The sequence below is a fragment of the Paroedura picta genome, chromosome 1 (genome assembly GCF_049243985.1).
Source record: "Paroedura picta isolate Pp20150507F chromosome 1, Ppicta_v3.0, whole genome shotgun sequence".
NCBI classification, from domain to species: Eukaryota; Metazoa; Chordata; class Lepidosauria; order Squamata; family Gekkonidae; genus Paroedura; species Paroedura picta.
Genome location: NC_135369.1, coordinates 153,881,132 through 153,904,092, shown reverse-complemented (window position 1 = coordinate 153,904,092; position 22,961 = coordinate 153,881,132). Strand labels below are relative to the sequence as shown.

Genomic DNA, 22,961 nt, shown 5'->3' with positions numbered 1-22,961 from the left:
CCAAACTTCATATAACAAAAACGAGCAAATGGTTCTTGGGTCACAATTCTATGAGAAAATGTGAACTTATCATGAAGTGATAGGAAAAAGGTAAATTTCACATTAAGAACTGTTAGAAAATGGAATGAAGATTTTTTTAAAAAGTTATTTAGCTAGTAAGTGAACGGTATCTTCGACATTTAGAGTCAGATGCAGAACCCAAACAAGAGAGAATGCCTTGAAGTTTCATTGTCTGAATATGGCCCACTGGCCACTCTTAGAAACAAAATGTTGCCCTAGATGGATGGTACAGCAAGGCATTTCTTATATTCTTATCTGCTTTTATGTCATCATATAGCGGTGATACAAAGTATACTGATCTAAAAGCTTCAGGCCATAGCTAGAAAAAAAATGTAATTAGGAACACTATGAAGTGATAAATGATGTAATTTTTAAATGTGGCATTTAAAAAAACAAAACAAAACATGCTACCGCTAAAGAAAAACATGGCTTGAGAAATGGTACCTTTTGAATATCAAGGCAATGACAAAATCAGGGTTTACTTTTATTCTCCAGTCACATTCCTTCCCAGGAGGATATGGCTGTGGGTAGTTTGGTGATAAAATAACACCTGCCGGGCCTGTAAGGTTTCCACCACATGCAGCTGTCACAAAACACAAAAGAGGGAAGAGGAGAGTAAAATTGATCACATGCCACACTGAGTTACTGTCAAAGTAATTTGAAATATATATTCTTTTGCACCCAATTTTTGGTACCTTATTATCAGCTTTTAAAAAAACCATCTGAGGAACAATCAACTCTCCAGCACTGGGAATTCCTCTACTAACATTTGCCCACCATCCCCAATGCTAGCAATGCCCCCTACCAAAGTGTATACATTATATCATCATACCACATAAAAGGGAATTTGTGATCACGGATGGCTCCTCAGTTAACCAGCATGCTCTGCATTCTGAGGGACCTGTCCAGCAACAGGTCCTGAGGGACAAAACCAGGCTGCCTACTAATGGTTAGTTGTAGCTCTTGCTCAGGATTCTGACTCCCCCCCCCCTTTCCCTTCAGATCTGATGTGAATGAAGCCTCTAAGAGCAACTGACTGAGGGGAGGGACATGTTTCTCTGTCTGACTATGAACTGCTGGGAAGCAGCCATTGCTGATGCTCTTCCAAATACAATGCAGGGGGTGTCTGTGGGCCCGTGTGTGTATTCCTTTTGAAGGGGCATGTGTGAGAGGGGAGAATTTTCCCCTTCAATCAGCTGACAGGGAGGCCACAGAAAAGCCCCTTCTCACTTACCAGGCTGCTGTGGCCAGCCTCACTGCTGAAAATACAGCCAAGCCTTGTGCACTCTTCTCCCCAACCCTTAAACCAGCGGTCCGCAACCTTTTAAAGGTTGCAGCACGTTGCCAAGGGGTGGGGGAAGAGGGCGACCCGGGGCTTTGGCGGCCGATTAGCTCGCGGCATGGCAAGCTTCTCACTGCGGGGGGCGGAGAGGGAGCCGCGGCCCGTTGCCAAGGCTCTCGCGGCCCGGGACCGGGGGTTGATGACCCCTGCCTTAAACATTTGAGACCTACTGCAGAGAATTGTTGTGCAGATAAAATAGGGTGGGGTTCTTTTGCTCCATTTCATCTGCGCAACAAACTTGTGTGGGAGGCCTCAAATTTTTCTTCTGCACAACAATCCTGCCCATCTTCCAAAGCAGCCAGTTTCACATGGGGAACTGATCTTTACGGTATAGAGATGAGCTGTTATTCCAGGAGATCTCCAGGTTGCACCTGGGGGTTGGCTACCACTGGGTTGGAAATATTCTTTGGAAGTTGGAGTTAGGGCCTAAAAATTGTACAGAGCATGAGAGCCCAACATCCAAAGCAGACATTTTCACCTGTGAAGCTGATTTTTATAGTCTGGAAATGAGTTGCAAAGGCAGAGATGAAGGGTGGCCTACAGGCTGAGGTGGGGACAGAGTGGCATGGGTGTGTCCTGCCTGTGCAATGGGCTCCTTGTATTTCTTTGTGCAATGGACTATTGCTAGTCTTCAAAATAAACAAACACAGTATGTCAATAGAATGTGCAGGTTCCAGTGTTCATTTATTTTGACTCATAAAATGCACTGACAGTTCAGGGCATCAAGCTGTGAACAAATGAAACAAGTAAAAAAAAAAAACCCAGTAAAGACTGGCTGTATAAATCACACTGAAGAAAATAGGATTTGTTCTTTGGTTCGGTCATACCATGCAGCAGAAATAAATAGATTGTATCAATTCATACTGTAGGTAAAAAATATTATTCAGCATATTTTCACCTAAATGACCTGGTTTGGGAAGAGAGGGCTTGCCAACCCCAGCCAGAAAAATTCCTGGAGATTTGGGGGCATGGCCTAAGGGGGCAGAGGGATGTGGTGCTATGGAATCCACCATCCAAAGCTGCCACTGATCTACTCAGTTCAGGGATCAGTTGTAACCCCAGGAGAACTACAGGCTTATGTATTGTGCTGATTTTCTACTGACAGGGAGCTTTATGATCTAGGGTTGCATTTAAAAAAACCCTTCTCATTGGTGGTGTGAAGTCATACACTACATTTTATCTCCTTGCTTCATTCCCATTTTGATTTGCTGAATAGGTATACCTGGCCTTGTTTTGTGCAGGGTTGTAGCCCCCTTCCCCCCAAAAAAAGAAAAACATTATTAAACAACAGCAAAAACCTACATAATTATATCCATGGGGGGAAACAGTAGCAACTGAGGCTACTGAAATTCTGTTTACCAGTCCACCAAGATGGAAGCAAGGCTGACCATCTATAAAGTAGGTCAAATATAAAGAGCAAAGTGAAAGTAGCAAAGGAGAAATTTTGTATTGATTAAAATCAAGCTAAATATGACAAAGAGAGAGAAAAGCTGGATTAAAAATATGACATGCTCTGGACACTCACTGATTGCTTACCCTTGAAACTTTGTCATAACCTAGCAAATTTAAGAAGGAATGAAGAGTTACCATGGGAAAGGCTGTATTTTGCCAGTCCAGAACGAAACTTTCATGACCACATAACCCGGAATAGCAAGATCTTGGTTATTTTATTATTAATATTTCAAAGGTGATGCAGTAACTGAAAAATTATTAACATTTTTCTGTAATTTAGAAATTGGCAGAAATAAATACTTAAGATGCAAGATATTTCTCTCTATTTTGTAGCAAAGAAACCACATACAATATTTTTGTTTAATTAAGAAATATGTTCCCCAATTCAAAAAACAAGCAAACAAACAAAAAACAGCCCAGGCACAAAAATGAAAAAGCACAATTGTTTGCCTGCTGGCCGGCAACTAAATCCACAATCATGCACTTAAAATTAGGTGTCTTGTTAACGGATACCAAGGGCCTATAATTCACACTGAAGAAACAACAGTAATCAATGGAGCCTATTTTGTTTAAAAATAGACTGAGCTCCTTCACAGCAAAGACCCCAAAATTTATAAACCTTCTGATGACTCAGCCTGAAGTAGAATACATGACTGTTTTCAGGGAAGTCATAATGCAGCAAAAATGGACATGTATTGCTGTTGGCAACATTCAGGATGCTACGAAGAACTATTAAATCCTAGCTATCTGCAGTATACAAAAATACAACTTTGTGCACATTTTAAAAGCTGTATTTTATCATGTATTTATTAAACCTCTGAGGCCTCAAACAAAGCTGTTTGTATGATAATGAAGATTTTAACCTGAAAATCTTTCAAGGTTATTTCTTCTTAAGAATGTTTCCAATCCATTTCATCATAAAGTTCCCCCACACACACACTAGATTTAGTACTTTTTTTAAAACAAAAAAAGCAAAATAAAAAGAAGTTGAAACCTTCTCCAAGGTGATTTACAGTGCTATCCAAAACAGTTATATCTTTCTCAGTCCTTTGACTTTAATGGATTTAAAAGGGTCCTAACTCTGTTTAAGACTGCATTGTTATTATCTAGTCTGCCCCCCACCATTTTTCCTGACCAAACTCTTCATGAGTACTGAGTCCCACACTATTCATGCTTCTGTGATTGCTAGAATTATCTGCTGTCATAAAGTTAAGTAATTTTAAAGGGATGCTGTAGAAAAGTGGAAGTCTGCTTTTAATGTAGCAAGGTGGGATGTAAAGGTTGGACCAAACAAAAATACAGATATTCTATCTCTTACACACACACACACAATCACTCTCTTCGTCTTCCTCTTGCTTTGGCAGAACCAGGGTTAAATTTGCACGGAGCTTTTATTCCGATCCCAGGTTGATTCAGTCCCTGCCGTCTCCACTTAATGCGATTTTCATTTTGATTTTGTCCAATTTAAATGTTCCCTCTGCAACAAGCATGATTGATCCAGAGTGACCCTACCTTTCCCCTGCAATATCCTAAAGTGGATATAACCCTCAATATTTGAAAAATTGGCATGAGAAAGCATGCAGCTCTCTGCTTGCTGCTGAGGCTCCATTGTAGAGAAGCCCTGATTGACCAAGGCTTCAGTTCAAAGGCTTCTTCGTTCCCAGGCTGCAAGCTTGTCTTAAAGAGGAAGCCCTAACTTCTCTTGGCAGAAGCTCCAGAAGTCCTAACTTCTCTCGGTAGAGATTTGCCTCTTGGTTTTTTTCTCCCTCCTCTGCTGTCTCCAGTCCTCTTCCCCCTACCCTTTAAGAAAAGGGCTCCCCCACTTCTGAGCTTCCCTAACCACGTGCAAAACACTTCTGTTTCAATGGGGGGGGGGATAGAGGAAGACCTGAGTTCAAATCGATCTGGATTCAGCAGGATCCACAATGGAATAAACAAAGTGCAGATTCAGCCCAGGTTAAAGACTAACCTCCCTCAAAACACAGAAGACAGTATTCATTTAATGAAACAAGTGTCAGACCATGTCCACTGTAGTGCTTCTCCCTGTGTTTGAATTTTTAATGATGCAAGGAAAGGAAGCATTTTCACCCCCATGAGAAGTTGGCTGCTGGCTCTGTAAAGGGCTGCAAAGGATCTCCAAGCCCCTTGCCAACCCAAATGGGAGCTTTTCTGCTGAAGGGGATTTCCCCTCTAGCAGAAAGTGGCTGCCAGCTCTATAAGGGTTTAAAAAGCATCTCCAGGCCTCTTGCAGTCCTGAATGGAATCTTCTCTGATATGTAGGTTGCCAGCAAGGAAGAAAACAGTCCTGTAATTCTTACTTCTTGTTTCCCTGTTTCTTCCCGGGAGACACTCACCATTTCTTACATTAGGATGTTAGTATAATGATTAATAATGGTTTGTAGAATAGGTTTGTAGAAAATGTCCATGGGAATTTTTGTTTCCTAGCGGAATACTCCCCCTGCTCCTGCACACTTCCCTTCCATTTTACAGGCTACTTGTTTTGGGGGCATGTGGAGGGTTGTGAATTGTTTGGCGGTTGTATTCTCTGCCATGCCCAGCAAGAAGGAAGAAAATAGTCCTGGGATCCTTACTCCCATTTCTTGCTTCTGCCATGTTAGTAGGCAGGAGAGTTTCATTTCAATCCACTCCCCTCCCTCCCACCCACCCAGGGTCTTGCTCACAGTTCACTTTCCTCCAATTCAAATGGAAGGTGCTTTTTACATAAGTTTGCACTGTATTGACAATAGCAACTTTAATTTCATGAATAGGAGGAGTTTAGGATGGCATAGTCTGAACATTGTGGTGAGGAGGAAATGAAAGAGGCATAGGTAGATATTTTTTTTTAAAAAATTCTTTCTTTGCATTACACAGTGATGTCTACACACGTGTAACCAAAAGAAACCAACAGAAAATCATGACAGGAAGAAGCCTAAATTTGATGCAACTGCAGAAAACATGAGGTGGGTTTCCTCCTTAGAAAACATTCTACTGCAGAATGCCTGGAACAAAATTCAAAGCAACCTGTGGGAATACACGCTGAGTATAAAAAGAGGTAGCTTATACTGCGAAAGAGGTCTTACTAGAGCCAAAACCAGCCTAAAGTTGGCTTGTTTAAGGTGGAATAAGCAATATCATGCAATATTTAACCATTATTAGGAGTCTACAGCTAACTAGATAATTTGAGAGTGTCACGCCTATTAAGTGAACATAACCATTATTAAAACTGTTTAAAATTTTGTTTAAAAGAGTAGAACATATTTATGTATTGTTAGAAAGTTGTAAAAACAGGCTTAGCATGTTCCTTGAACTCTCAGTTTTCTTTCTTTTTTCTTCAAAGGAAGTCTAGTCCCTTCCATTTTGGAGATGTAAGGGGGAAAAGCGTGTCAATGTCCGAGAGGAGGCTAAAGACTTGCCATTTTAAAAAATGAAGCCGGGAATTTAGAGAACCTGCTAAGCCTATTGCTACAACATTCTAACAATACATAAATATGTTCTACTCTTTTAAAAACAAAACAAAACCACTCATCTCCAGGGGGAGGAGAAAGAGTGGTTTGATAACAGCAGCCCAACCTTTGAAAAGTGGGCTCCAGTTGGGTGGGACGAAGAAAATTACACACACGGAAAAAGCCTACTCAAAAGCAACTTCCAGAGAAACACTGGGGTAAAACTGGTTTCAACAGAACTTGGGGGAGAGGGGGAATAAAAATAATCCCTAAAGTGAGAACTAAAGGTACTAAAATGCATACAGAAATCAGGGGATAAATTGAAGCAGTATCATGCCAGAACCGACAAAAACAAAATCATGTGGCAAAACTCTCAGAACAAAGAAACAAAAAACCCCCAACACAACCAATGCCTAAAACTTTCTCCAAGGTGCCTGAGTTTCTATTATGACACAAGGAAAGAAAATCTATCAGATTTTATCAGGGAGCCAGCCACATTTTTAATTTAACTATAAATTAAAATGAAAGCCATCTTGTGTTCTATTCTAGCCAATCTTAGCAATCATAGATGAACCTACAAAGATGTTTTCAGCCACTACAGTTTTGCCAATCCAGCAGTGTGCAAGAGGAGACTGGGCTACTCTCCGTTGTCCCATTACATGCAGTTGACCTTGAGTGTGACTAGGCATGGATATCTGTATCCAGTTTTAGATACAGATATATCAAATCCAAAGCTGAGGGAAAGCGTGTAACATTTGCACAAAATGTTAACAGTGAGTATTGGAAAGTTCATGAGTAGCACACGCTACCATTACATGAAGTTGGAATGCCAAAATTGTAATAAATGAAAATGGCTTTTAGGTTTCATATATGAAACATTAATTATGGGCTGTATCCTACTATCCCAATGAGCTAAGGATGGTGTCTTTTGCCAACAAAATAGTCTTGGGCTGGCCTCGCACCATTAATTCATTGCATAGTAGGATACCATCCTATGGCATTTATTGTTGTAGAGTTATAAATGTAATGCTTAACAAAGCAATAGTTTCTTTTCTTGATCAGTATGTGTGTGTTATGCCCACACTCTGGTCAAGGACACTAAACATGGCATGAGGGCAACCTAATTTAAAATCTTTATGACTGTGTAAAGGTATCCTGTCTTATATACACACTGGATGGCTCCAGCTCAGTCAAGCTCCCGAAGCATGTGCACACAAGTATTTAAAAGCTTGACTATTTTCTCATTCCGAACCTTCCTCATAAAGGGAGGAGGAGAGTGATATAAAGTGTGTCGGGTCCCCACTGGGGCAAAAGTAGGGCATAAATAGCTACATAAATTAATTCAATGCACTGGCATTCGATGAAGGAAAGACCAGAGAATGCACAGCGATTGTATATGCAGTATAAAATGAGAACTTAGTCAGACAGTAGGAAGGTAGAGGAATGTGTCCACTGTTTCATCTCAATACCTAAACATGTAGGAGCATCAGGCTGCCAAAAGAATCGATTATTCAGTTGTACACAAGTAATCTTCTCCTGTCCTTGGAGCTGATACCCTGGATCGCACTGGAAGGTGATCGTGTCCCCAGGCTCTCGGCTGTCTCCGTATCTGCTTCCATTTTGTGGGGTCCCAGGATCGTTACAAGTTGATGCAACTGATGCTGGAAGTAAATAATGGAACCAAATGTTTTAGAAAAAACGTATGATTCATCAAAACTTTACATAATATCATTTTAAAACAGAGATGTTTGTTAATGTACACCATTATTTGTTTCCATGCTAATGGGGACCATAGATTATGATTGTTTCAGCAAGTAAGCGCTCATTTTGATACATCTTGTTCAAGACAATCTCCTAATTTATTTAGTAGATAACAAAACATAAAATGCTAGAAAATAATAGCAGGACTTTTGTATTCTACATCAGGATGACCCCCCCCATTCCTAAAATATCCTAATTTTAGGATATTTTAATCCTAATGCTGTTTCCATTAATTCCTCTACATCTTAGGCAGTATTTCCAAAAAGTGAGATGACCATCATAATTTCGTTAACATTTGTTGAATCTTTACATCTGTTGAGTGCTTTACAGCAGAGAACAGGAGTATATAAGCAACAAGTTAAAACAATGACCATTCAGCCACTCTGGATTATATTTAATCACAAAAGACTGAAACAAGAGATTTTTGCATTGAAGTCAAAGTGCTGATTTCAACAGAACTTACACTCAATTATTATTTACAATGCCATCCCAATATGTCTACTGAATTCAATGGACTTAGATGGGTATACCTCTGCTTAAGATGAAACTGTTAGTTTACTGTCTGTGGGTATTCAAAATATTAGAAATAGGGTCCTTTCCTAAAAATGACCCATGAGGAAACAGTAGCAAGCAACCAGAGATAATAAAATGTAAAAGATAAAGGAAACTTATTAGGGCAAACTGAAAGTTGTGCAAACAAATCATGATAATTTGTATATAAATTCACAAGCTCAGACAATAATGAGTCTTCATAGGAATAGGCAACAGGCATTTCCACCTCCTTTTATTTGGGAAGTTCATCTGACTTTCTTCAGCAACTTAGTAAGGTCTTTGTTCTTTCTGATTATACACTGCAGTTATTTAACTTGTAATTACAAGTCTGTACTGCACAGGAAGATGTCCCATTTAAACTGTTGATTGATCTAAGTATTAAGTAAAGATACAAATCCTCTGTTTCTTCTCTGAAGTAGTGAGCAGTGACTCACAAAAGCTCATACCAACAACAAGTTTTGTTAGTCTTTAAGGTACTCTTACACTCTTGCTTTTTTTCTACTGCTAAACACATGGCCACTCATCTTGATCTGTTGGGTAGTTATTTGTACCCACATCTGTTTTGATGAGATTGGCAAGAATTCCATAATGCTTCCTCTTTGCCATTAACCACTGGAAGGAGAAATGGAGTGATAGGCAGAGAAATGTCCATTGTTTATTTCATTTAACTAGTTTAACTTTGACCCACAGTCAGGTCCAATAAGAGACTTGGTGGCCAAGTAATAATTTTAGAGATGCCACCATTTTATAACAAGAGCACTAAATGCCAATCTGAGTTACTCATTAAAGATCACCAATTTTATTTTACCAAGGACATTCCTTTGTAACTGTCACATTCATATAATACAGCAATGGCACTTGCAATGTTTACTCATCAGAATGAGTTTCACTGTTGTTGGTATATCTGTTTCCTTGTGCACAATATTTGAAGACAATATCCATTTTGTCCTTTACTGAAGGACGAATATTATGAATTCAAGTCTTTGATAGGATATCTCTCAGTGTTCACTGTGGGACATTTTAGCTGTATTGTTCATTAAAAAGAGTTCAGAATCCCTTAAAGAGAAATATGTAGCTTTTCAAATAACTTCTTATTTTAGCATTCACACAGTAGCAAAATTTCTACCTATTTTGCATTAAAATATACAAAAGCTAAATGCTTGGAGCAAAGGTGTGAAGAGGATTTTATTGTTTTGATGCCAAGAATAAAATGTGGGAGAATGACTTGTTTTCTTATCATCCTATCCACATATTATACAGACACACAAAAAACTGAAGGCCAAAGATGGCAATACTGATTCCACTGAGATAATCACAAAGGCTTATATAAAAATAATGAAAGATGTGATATTGTAGATCGGCAGTCAACTGTCCTGAACTGGTAGAAGCGATCTCAAAGCCAGTGAAGGTTTCCTAGGCTTTTAGTTCTGGGAGAATTAGCTGCTTTACTTGATCCAGGATCATTACTGCCTCCCCCAATTTTTCTTACATCAGCACTTAAACTGGAGAATGGATCCCTACCTTTAGCTCCCCATGTGGAACCATGATAAAGTAACTTCTCACAGAGACAATGAACAAATTCCAGCAGGTACAGAATACCACAAGTCATTTATTGTCAGGAGCTAAGCAGAATGTTGCACCTATTCTACAGCCAAAGGCCCATACATTATCAAGATGTCTCTCTCAATGTACTCTAATTAGATAGCTTTGTTCATCCGAGCAAAGCCAGCTAAAGGTGCCACCCTGCAAAGGAGCATGAACAACACCTGCGCCGATCCATTGGGAAGAAAAGCAGCTTGGGATAGTAAATTTCGAGTGTAAAATACGTTAATGGGTTAATCACTTTTCCTGCCATAATTTTATCCTTTCCTGCTTAAGGCACCCACTACTCTTTTCCTTGAAAATACATACTAACTGACCACATATTTGCAAGCAATATATAGTCTGGCCCACAGAGATGGCTAGATTGTGTCTTATGAAAAATTCTAATGCAAAAAAGGTAACCATAGAGTAAATGCTATTCGTTCATTCAAACCGTATTTCCTTTTTTAGAGAGGAAAATTTTTGAAAATATCTCACAGACAGTGGTCTGGCAAGAGCAAATATCACAGTGTGCCACAGTCAGGATCTGCATTCTTATTTCCTGTCAGGAAGTCAGCAGGAATCCAAGCAGGCAGACGCAGAAACAGATGCCACTGCCGAAACAGTCTTTTTGCCAGACTAAGTCCTGTGGCTCTTGAAACTGACAAATGTGCTCAATGTGCAGCCACTGATGCTCAAGATCATCTTTGAGGAGTAAGGAGAGGCAGCAACAAAATAATCGACAGCAGTGGCTGTGACTCCCTAGTTGCTCTTCCAATCAAATGAATTAGTTAATTTGCTTTGTTTACGGCTTTCACTCAACCTCTGTGTCCCCCTAATGAGTGTATTTGCAAAGAACGTGGCACACTTTCTGACCAATTGCTAGCTGAAGCCCCAATTGAAGCCATCTGCCCAATTCCCATGCAAGCTGTGTATCTGTCACTGGTTCAAAGACAATCTTTTGTCAGACTTACGTTACAGTCTCTGGCAATAATTTTAGTATTATAAGAAATTATTTGAGGCAATTATAAACAGGTGTAGAACTCTTCTTTTGAGAAATCCTTTGCATTTTGGCATGAAGATAATAACAATCAAAGTGCCGTGCAATGAATCTGGGAGGCATTCTTCCTCTCGGGGGCTAATGTGTGTAGGAATTAATTGGTTCCATCTTGTAGGTGTTACTGATTTGGCTCTGCAGACAACAGGCCTTTTGTCATCTTCAAGACCAAAGTATGGAATGGGATAACTGGCTCTATGTGAGAACTTGTGAGCCACAATGGGAGAGTCAAGAGTGATGAGGTAATCTTCTAGAGGATTCTAGATAGTACATTACTATCACCTAACCCAAGTGAGACAAAAACTGTAACTAGAGTCAAGCTACCTAGCTTGGATTTTGATGGAACAAAGCCTTGACTATGATCATTCTGTTTGCAAATGGACAATACCACACACTAAAGCATGAGAATTCATGAATGTAAGCATGTGCCATCTAATGCAACCTGTCATTATGTTAGATAGTTAAGCTAACATTGATTTTCTGAATTTGATTGCTTTAAGAGACTTCCGTTGCCTATTTAATAAAATTATATTCTATAATTTGTTTTAATAAAATTTATGCATATTTTTACAGAAGTCTCTTTCTTGGGCATATTTGCCCTGGAAACCCATGGGGTCTAAATTGGAAGTCCTTGACAAAATCCTAGAATGTCTTAGGTTTTTATTGTTACAGTGTTGTATAATTATGTGCTTGGAAGACAAGGTGCATTCAGAAATATATGGAGTGAGCTAGTGTGTTATTGTTGTTCTTATTAACAAGCAGTTAAAAGAAAAATAATACTTCTTCACTTACTCTATTACTGCTGGTTACACAGGGAACTTCAGGTGGACAAATAGAAAGTGAGATATGTTTGCCACAGGTGGAGTTTGATTCACACTCAAGACAACTGAATATGACATGAGGATTTTGGGGTAAAGAAATAAATGGCAAAGCAAACAATTGTTTTTTTTTCTCTCAATGCTGGGATCATATGTTCAAAGTGCCATTCAAAACAGATATCCCATCTGGTGAACTCAGAGTTTTCTTAATAGAATCATAGAGTCAGAAGAGGCCATACGTGGACCAAATATCAGCATTCCTGGAAGAAGCTTCAGTCCTAGACCCATCCCAGTCAGGTTTCTGGTCTGGTCATGGGGTAGAAACAGCTCTAGTCACCCTGATGGATGACCTCTGTCTCCAGTTGGACCGAGGTGGGTTGGCGCTACTTGTATTATTAAATCTTTCAGCAGCATTCGACACAGTCAACCATGAGCTTCTGGTTCACTGCCTCACCGATGCCAGAATTCAGGAGGCAGCCCTTCAATGGCTGATCTCCCTTCTCCTGGGACATGGACAAAGGGTAGCACTAGGACAGAGCTCTTCAAGCCACTACCAACTTACATGCGGTGTCCTGCAAGGAGCGGTCCTCTCTCCAATTCTATTTAACATCTTCATGCCCTCTCTTGCCCAACTGGTATGGAAGTTCAGGCTGGGTTGTCACCAATATGTGGATGACACCCGACTCTTCCTTGGTGGATGACCATCCTGATTGTCCCCCAGAAATATGAGACAGCTGCCTGGAAGCGGTGACGAGATAACTCAAGCAGAGTCGTCTGAAGCTCAGTCCTTCAAAGACGGATGTCCTATGGCTCCTAGGGCAGGGAGGGTTCAAGCGAGGAAGCATGGTTGCCCAACCTGGACAGTGTGCAGCTATCAGTGGCTCACTCCACCTGGAACCTGGGTGTGATCCTGAACACTTCCCTCTCATTGGAGGCCCAAGTCACAAGAGTAGAGAGGCTGGCCTTCTACCACCTTCCCAAAGCCAAACTGCTAGTGCCCTATTTGGCCCCAGAAAACCTAGGCACAGTGATCCATGTGACGGTCACTTCTAGGCTAGACTTCTGCAACTCGCTCTATGCAGACCTACCCTTAACTTTGATCTGGAAACTGCAACCGGTCCAGAATGCCGCAGCCAGGATCCTCACAGCAACACAAGGAGGTCCCACATTCGGCACTTTCTCCAACAACTATGCTGGTTACCATATGGATCAGGCTGAAAGTTTTGGTAATTACCTTCAAGTCCATACACAATCGGGGCCCAGTAGGGACTGCCCCTCTGCTTACGCCCTCAAAGAACTTTGCCCCCTGCCACCTCCAACCAGCTAGTGATCCCTGGCCCCAAGGAAGTCCGCTTGACCTCAACCAGGACCAGAGCCTTCTCTGTCCTTGCCCCCACCTGAGGGAATGAGCTCCCTGAAGAGTTCAGAGCCCTTATGGAACTAAAACAGTTCTGCAGGTCCTGCAAAAGGGAGCTCCTCCACCAGGTAATTGGTTGAGGTCAACCGAAACTAAACAGCATCTACTGGGCTCCCAAACCTCCCTTTCTCCCTTGAACCCATACAACGGATCTGATAAACCATTTGTCTGTTAGACTGTTTACTCAGTGAGAGGTACTTTCTCTTCTTGTTATTATTATTGTAGTTACCTTTCATTTGTTATAATCACTGGGTTTGATGTATTGTTCTTGTTTACGTTCTATGAGAGCTGCCCTGAGCCTTAGGAGAGAGCAGTATACAAATGTAATAAATAAATAATTAATAAATATAGGCCATCTAGCTCAATGCAGGATCAGCCTAAAGCATCAATGAAAAGTATCGGTCCAACAGCTGCTTAAAGACTGCCATTGAGGGGGAGCTCACCACCTGCTTAGGCAGGTGATTCCACTGCTGAACTACACTGACCGTGAACATTTTCTTTTTCTTGTTACCTAGCTGGTACCATTCTACATGTAGTTTCCACTACTAAACATTACAGAGTAAATATATATTATCAGTAGCAAGTCACTTTGATTTCCATGAAATTACTTCCAAGCAAGTATGTACTGGATTATATTAGTGATTAATCAAAAAATTTTACCTAAGAAAGCTAATCTGGGAACTGGAATGTGCATGTTTTCAACAACTTTCAGCACCTTCTCTTTTATCCTCTCACCCCTTAGTAAAGGTTTGAGTTCCTTCATTTCGTTTTCATTTTCTGTGTTACTGATAAACTGTTTGCAAAAAACTGAAGTGTAGAGATTCATGTGTTAGGCTGAAAAGTCAAGGGAGTTAATAATATGGGCTGCATGTACAAAGATCTGCTCTGTTTATTATCCACAGTGCTCACATTCCATGCTTTTGCCATGCTATTTCTCTTCTTCTTTCAAATGTTTAAAAGGCTTGGGTGGAGGGAGAAAGCAGTGCTTCTAACTTTCACCCAGAAGTTGTTTCATAAGATCATGATACCTGGATCCAATTCAGAGTGGAGACACTGAGCAGAAACAAATGGTGCCTCAGTGGGAGGAGAAACAACAGCTGATACCAAGCAAACTGGTAGCAAGATTTAAAAATAAAGCAAAAAATATTAGGCATCTACCTACTGACATCCACCGATCTGAAGAATAACAATTCAAAAATACTTGTTGGCTAAGATTATTTGATGGATGTCCATATGTGGACTGGCAATGTGGTGGAGGAGGAAGGGCATGAATGATTTAGGGTTGCCAGCTCTGAACTGGGAAATACCTGGAGACTTTGGGGTGTAACTAGGAGTTGGTGGGGTTTGGAGATGGGAGGGACCTCAGTGGAATATAATGCTATGACATCCATCCTCCAAAGCAGCCATTTTCTCCAGGGGAACTGATCTCTTTAGTCTGGAGATGAGCTATAATTCCAGGGTATCCCCAGGGGACTGGTATCTCTAAAATGACATGAAAGCTACCACAAACTGTACACAGGCAGCATTTTGTCCAAAATTGAGATTCCCCCCCCCAAAAAAAATTAAGATTTTTTTTCAATACGCAGGATTCTATCTTTGAAATAAAGGTAGGTAATTCAGAACTCAGAATTTTAGAAGCATTCCAATCCTGTAGCAGTTCTTAGAAGCTTCCTAATAGGCATTATAAAAGCTTCCCTAGGTAGAAACTACACCTTCACCATCTCTTTTGTTTAATATAATCTCTGCCCCTGAAAATATGAAGCCCCCAATTCCCTGGTCCGCATTCTAACCTGCCAAAAGTGTTTCCTTTCTTGTAAGCACTATTGTGACAACACGGAAATTTTGCAGAACTATTTTTAATCATGCAGAAAAGCTTTCACCAGTTGCTCACTCCTAGTGTATCTGTACCTTTCATATCCCCATAAAGACCATGCTCTGCCTGCGGCTGCGCACTGAATGAAGGTGGGAGGAAGGGTTCACTTGTCCTATGCAGACCCCACAAGAGGCACTGCCCCAGAGAGCTCTGAACTTCTCATTGTAATGAAAGTGATATAAGGTGCAATTAGAGAGGTGCAATTTATGTTTTGAATATTATTTCCACTAATATTTTTCACTTGCTAATTGCCATAAATGCTATTTTCAACAAATAGTCTACTGGTTACAAAAGCAACTAAGTGAGGAGGAGACACCACACTAGAAGGCAAGATGCAAAGGTCAATAAAATCTAAATCTGCAGGCAGCCCTGTTGCAAATTAACTAATCAGAGTTCTGATACTCTTAAGATCAGGGCTCTGCTGTGGCTAAAGCATATAGGTTATTCAGTTAACAGCCACTTCACTATTTACTTACTACCTACCAGTATTTCTGTCACTTGATGGGAAAGAGTTAGTTGGCAACCCCAGTTTCTAATAACTAGTTTAAACATATTTAACCCTGCAGAGTAAAGGTCAGGGATGCATGCTGAACTCTATTTTCTATCCTTATATGCATGATTAAATGGTAATTAAGTTTTAATGAAAAGTGTTAGGCTGATTACAATTAACATAATCACACTAGTCAGTTCATGTCCTCATGGTGTTTTACATGCTGTGCTAAGCCGGCAACACAATGGACCCTTGATGGGGTCCAAGCATTTCGTGAGCAAAAGACATTTGCATTCCTCCAGTTAATCATCTCCGCTGGCATACTTAATGAAGGGCAAACTCTAGCGTACCGACACACATTTAAAAAAAAAATCTGAGGAAGACACAAACAGTTTTTCAAAAATTTGAAGTTGGATGATAACAGCTAAAGATCTAGTTGCAACCACACATGGAACTCTGCTTTCATAGGTGAAACCTATAGACCCAAAGCCTGGTTCATGTTAATGTTGTTTTAAGGGGCTTATATCCTGGAGATTCTTTCCATGCAGTTCTGATGACATGCAGGAGAACACTTCCAACAAATAGGCTACTTTGTCACTTCCCACACAAATATTGTCTGGCTCTCAGTTATACCAGTGAAGTGAGAACTGTCAAAGGCAGCACTTTTCATTTACAAGGATGTACTTTCCGGAATCTTACAAAGACTGCCACAATTTCGATCCCCTAGCAATGTAAAACAGTATCAAGTCCTGATAAGCCATATAGAGAGATACAATGCACACACATTCTCTCCTGAAAATCATTGGCTTGCCGTCTTAGCTACCCTACAGATAAACTACATCAGCAGGAGAATTGGAAAAAGAATAAGGTCCAAAAGGTTGATTTCTTTCTGACTGTTCTTCAACTGATATATTCAAGCTCCTAACTTCACAGCTGTGTAATATTAGCCAAGGGTCATTAGCAAGATTTTTTTTTCCTGTTTAATTGCAGTAAGATAAATTCTCATTAGATTGTGGCTTGGAAATGTTGCTGCTGATATTGCTGAAAAATCTGATGTAGTCATACACTCCTGAAGCAGAGAATAAGATACTTTTTTTATTACATGATTCCATCAAAATTTTGAATGTTTGAAATCACATGGGCATGGCCAGCTGGGCAGGTCTTTGCTATGCGCTTGCTTGCTCCTCCTCTTGACCGGCAAGCAGTCAGAAGAGAGAAAGATTGGCATATTTCCACCCACTCTACGTAGCATGATACAAAACCTCAGGAAATACGGCTGCATCAAATATGAAATGGCACAATGCCAGCTTTAGACGAGGAGATGGATACACTGGCCTTTTACACAATACCTTGAGCTACAGTGTATCCTTGTGGAAATAAAACTATGTTTAAATGCTTGCCTTGTGCATACACTGATCCATACACTGCTAAATTTTATCAATGACCTATGATTTGAAACAACTCTGTAGATTACTATATATGTTAACATTTTCTCAGCCTAACAAATAAAACATTAAATTAAGATTGTACTACGAATTTTGTAACACAGAGAGTCAAACTGGATTTTGTGTGTTATTGTCTATAATAATATCATGATACTGTTAAAACTGGAGAAAAACACATACATTCAGAATGGTAATCTGAAATTAGAGAAACAGATGAAAGGATGTTTAATCTGATCTCCACCTGCTGACTTCCCACGTGAGAAATCTTTCCCCAAAATACTTGCCTACATGTGGTAGGTGGCCAGGCAAGTAATTTAGAGAAGGGAAACAACAAACTCAAGGATTATGCACTCCCTCAAATCTCTAATTCCAACTGCTCTGCCAGATGTGTACTGTCCTGTTTAAAAAGGACATTACATCTATGTATAGCATTTATATTGGGCATTAGCAGCAAAAATAATCCACCACCACCAAAATTGAGGTGCACAATACCTATTCCTGAAAAGTTTAGATTTATGTATATCTTCCATTTGCTCTGGCATGAAGTTGTGAGGAGAAAAGGGAATATAGAATATAGAATAAAGTATAAATTAGAAGAAGAGTTAGTTCTTATATGCCGCTTTTCTCTACCCGAAGGAGGCTCAAAGCGGCTTACAGTCGCCTTCATTTTCCTCTCCCCACAACAGACACCCTGTACGGTGCTTGAGGCTGAGAGAGCCCTGCCTGAGAGAGACTGCCTGGTCAAAACAGTTTTATCAGTGCCATGGCGAGCCCAAGGTCACCCATCTGGCTGCATGTGGGGGAGGGCAGAATCGAACCAGATTAGAAGTCCGCACTCCTAACCACTCCTAACCACTCCACCCAACTGGTGCTATAAACAGTACACATTTTAATTACCTGTAAATTAAGGAAGCTCCTTCTTTCAAAAATATTTGGATACAAAATACCTAATACAGAATGTATAGCAAGTAGTCTTTGGTGAGAGTGATATCCAAGGCATACCCATGCCATATAAGTACTTAGCAAAAACATTAAAAGCCAAACCTTGTACTAATGGAAAACAGAAATTCACCTACTTGAGAACTGGATAGAAAAACCAGATTTGCTGATGAAGAAGTCACTGTCAAACTGTAAGGTCAGGGAGTTGAAAGTGCTATAAATGTCCTCAGGGAGAGCAGACCCACTCCACTCTTTCAGGAGAATACTGCTTTCAACAGGGCCATCCCACACCTTAAGGATGTCATGAGCCACCTCAGTGTCAAAAACAATAAAATGTAGACTGCAAAGAAAAGAATAACATATGGTACATGTCATTCTGGGCCACCTCTGCTCCACTGTACTTGAACAAGCTTAAAGAATAACAGGTCAAGAAAACCAGGGCCGTAGTACAACAAGAAATGAGTAATATATCTAAAAGTAAGAAATGACATGCAACCGCAAGAAAAAAAAATCAGAGAAAGAATTGCTGTCCTCATTCTCCACTGGTTGGTTACAGACGCATCTTCTTAGAAAATAAGCTAATACTTATTTTTTAAATAACGTATTGGCTGTACCTCAGTTAGAGACTGCAGCTTTCTGGGGGCTAACGATAAAAGGCAAAACAGTATGAAGTTCAATTCCCATTTAAAATAATCATAGAAAACAAGTAGACAGAAACGATTAAATACAGAATTAAATATAATAAAATAATGTTGTTGTTTCTTTAATCGACAAGAAATATGGGAAAGCCTAATATCAAACAAAAGCATTGTTGAAGAAAGGTCTTCATCAAGCACTGGGAAGACATCCAACTTGGTATCAGGCCAGTCTCCAAGGTGAAGGAATACCAAAGTTGTGTTACCAATGGAAGAGCTGTCACCCATCTCATCTTTGAACTTGTGGACCATTCAGCTATCTTATTTTGACGGTTTTTAAAGTAATAAACATCACCGTCAAGGAAGTGAAGGGATCCAATGAAAATGTAATACTGCCAGATGTGGTCTTGGTACCTAGAACTAGCCAAAAATCATGTCCCACAGCATTTTTCTTCATCTGATATTTCTGAACCTTGTTGACAGACACATTTTGGTAATACAACATAGATGTGATCAATACATAGATAACCGTGGCAAAATCCTGTCTTTCTAAGAAGGGCTGTAGTTGGTTAAAGGTGTTACAAGCAATAGAGGAGATCTGAACCTCCACTTAGAGGTCTAACAGCGCAGGTCTAACAGCACAGCATGGTCACAAACTGCTGCTCTGAGGAACTGCAACCACAAAATGAACAGGCTTGCCCCACAGCACTGGCTTGGATGGGGCTATGGCTGCCTAGTAGGGCCTCTGATTTGCAAAACAAACAAAAAATCCAACATTTCCCTATTTATCTGTAAACTGTTCCAGTACAGAAAACCAAATCAAATATATGGTTGGCAACATTCATGGGGACTAAGATTATGGCAACTGGTGACTGCCACAAAATCCTGATTTATGCCATTTAAGCGAGATTCAGCATGCATGTTGAAGTCCCTAAGTACAAAAGACTTCGTGATTTCAACACCAAATCTAGGGCCAGTTCCAGGAGCCCAGACTACTAGGTAGTGGGGTGGGGTGGGCTGTCTGGTATTCACACAAAATATACAGATTCAAAGCCAGAAGTCAAGATTATAAGAGAACCTGGCAAGATTTATGGAAGCCCAATACATGATAACTACTTTCCCTCCCTAAGTATCAGGACTGAACACTATTAATTTTTTTATTTCAAAGTCAGAAATGTCATCTCAAAATATTTCATTAATTGAAAGGGGACTCAATAATTTATGAATTCTTAAGATCTGTTTATCACAGTCCTTCCTTAAAAGTCAAAGGTACTACCAAATATTAGATATTTCATATCAACAAATAAATAGTTTGCCATGAAAAGGCTGCTGTTCAATGTGCTAAATTATAAATCTGGTAATGAAGACTTGAATATAGTCAGCCAGTAAACCTTTATTGGCATATAGACTTGAATATATCTCAAACATTAACGTATTTATCCTGATATTCATGGTTTAATTTAGGTCATATATTCTGCAGCAGAAAGCCAAAAAAAACTTCCTTGCTGCTTTCACACTGCTCAGTGCAATCCCTATTTAAAATAAAATCAAATTACTTGTCATGTAAAAATAGTTTCCAGAGATCAACCAACCCTGTTGAAAATGCTCACCCCGAGACAGTTTTTCAGCTTGCTGTTATAAATGCGGATTCCAAAGGCTGCTTTGGAGGTAAATATTAAATCTGTTTTCTGGTTACAGATACTTGTTTATAAATTCTTTTTTCATTCTATATTAATTTCACATTTGCCATACCTATTAAAATGCAAATAGAGCAATGAATTCACTTGTGATTGAGTGAATGTCTTTTGGTCTAGGGCTGTGGGAATACATTAATCTTTTTATCTCCAGAAAGGAAAAAAAATGAAATTGTCTTAACATATTATGATTGCCTTGAATATATATCTGTTTTTGCAAATAAGCTTTCTTTTAAAGTTTAGCCAATGCACAAAAGAACAGTAGGCATTTAAAATTAAAGGAACGTAAGAGTTCTTAGAAAGCTTTTACATTGCACACAGAGACATAATGACACATATTGGGATATGTTTACCATTCCCAGTTTATTGCATCTGGAATTCTTTCTAAATCTGTTCTCCACTGAAGCGTCTGATTGTATCATCTCAAGCAGAGTTGCATACTTAAGTCAAAGGAAGTAAATTAGCTTAGAAGGGTGTAATTCTGTTTAGGATGGCAATAAAGCAAAGTTTGTTACTATGAATACGGAAATGTGTTCTCTGTTGAATAGTGAATTACATACAGAGAACTCTTGTAGCAAGATTTGATACATCAGACATGGCTATAGTAAGGTATAGATACTTGTGCTACTCTTGCTAATGCCGGATCCAGTCCTGGGAAGCAGGGATAATATTATTAGATACTGTGCAAGAAGGTACATGGGGATTTGTCTTTTACATTATCCCACTTTTCCCATAATTTAAGGACATGGCAAAAAGACAGATGACTGGCCCTAGATTATTATCATTGCTGAATCGTTTTGTCTTTGGACTAAAACTGGATTCCTATATCTGAGTTTATATACTTTCAAGACACAGAGATGAAGGCACATACACTCTCTCTTTTTCTGTTATAAATATAAACCAACAACGGTTCATAGTTAAAGACAATAGTTTTAGGAGTTCAACATATTATAATCAAACAAGACACTTTGCATTTAAAAGAGGAAGGAATAATCTGATCACTTACAACTTAAATAAGAAGTTAGGTAAACATGTTATACTAAACCTTGGTCCATACTAAATCTATTAATGGAAATTATATGCATACCTAATTGTTCTCCCTGGGTCAGCTTCTATAATCCAAGTACAATGAAGATTGTTGTCATATGGAGCAGGATAACCTGGAGACAATATTCGGCCCGAAGTAGCAGCATGGATTCGTCCACCACACTCAGCTGAAAAAACAACAAAACTTCAATGATTAGAGTGTCTAAAGTATGTAAGCTGCAGAAGAACCTGGTATGTTGTGCTGCAGAATGGAGAGTTTCAGTAAGATTTTAAAAGATTTTAAAAGACCTACTTGCTTGGAACTTCCTGGTATTGTCAAATAATCTCCTCCTGTATCCAGACTGGCTCAACTGGAGATGTCCTGCTTTTTTGCCTTCAGATGAGGAACACAGTTACTCAGATTGCTATGACCCTCTCTCTCACTACAAAGTTGTTTCAATTCTCAATCAAGTTATTTATGCTTTAAGCAACAGGTATTTAAACTGCGCCAGCAATCTAAATATTATATATTAGGCTTCTCAATCAGGGTTTCGTGAAACCCTGGGGTTTCTTGACACTCCTGGAAAGGCTTCCTGAATGGGTGGGAATTAAGTAATTTTAAATATTTTTAAAATGTGTTAAACATTTATTGTCATGTAACTATATACAATCATGGCAATATGCCCCCATTACCAATGATTGGCCTGGAGGGAGTAGGATGGAGAGGGGTCCCAGGTGGACATGTACACAGCTATGCTTCCCAACCATATTCTTCATGCTTGCCCCATTACTGGGGTTTCTTGAAGGCTGGAGAATGTTTGAGGGGTTTCTCAACAATAAAAATGGTGAGAAAGGCTGTTACATATAGTTAACTGAAGATTTAAAGAGCTGATTAAAAAAGATATCATGCTAATTTTTTGAGCCAAAAAGGCAGGCAGGAGAAAATCTTCCTACCGTTAGGAATATCAGTTAAGAATCTGTTCACTAGCAAAAAAAATTTTTCATGAGGTAAGCACTATCTGTATTTCACTTCTTATATTTTTGGCTACTGGGATTTTCCACTCTGAAAACATGCTGATATTAATAAAACTTTAATTAAATAACACATTGTACTAATCAGAAGAATATAATAGTGACTCAAAAGAAATCAGACATGCATATTGTGTAGTAAGCCTCTGTCATATTCTTAATGCCATGGCAACTTGACCAATGTCCCAGGATCTTTTCCCCCCTCCCTGCTTCTCTGGCTCTTGGGCCATCTGGTGATTCCTATCACTTCCGAATATTACAGCTGCCTCTGGGTGTCAAGTTGTAAACCGTGCAAACTCCTTGAAGATAAGGGTGAGGCATCCTGTAAGATCACAGACTGTGGGAAC

At 39.6% G+C, this 22,961-nt stretch overlaps 1 protein-coding gene across 3 annotated transcripts in view; it reads right to left on the bottom strand.

The window, feature by feature from the left end:
- Window positions 1–22,961, bottom strand: part of CSMD1 (CUB and Sushi multiple domains 1) — a 1,334,105-nt gene that overhangs the window by 201,153 nt on the left and 1,109,991 nt on the right. For all 3 annotated transcript variants that reach the window (XM_077309265.1, XM_077309276.1, XM_077309285.1), the window contains 4 exons: window positions 21,647–21,773; window positions 18,368–18,570; window positions 7,767–7,958; window positions 505–643 (listed from right to left, as the gene is read on the bottom strand). In XM_077309265.1, the coding sequence (XP_077165380.1) occupies window positions 505–643; window positions 7,767–7,958; window positions 18,368–18,570; window positions 21,647–21,773 (661 nt within the window). The remainder of the gene's footprint in view (window positions 1–504; window positions 644–7,766; window positions 7,959–18,367; window positions 18,571–21,646; window positions 21,774–22,961) is intronic.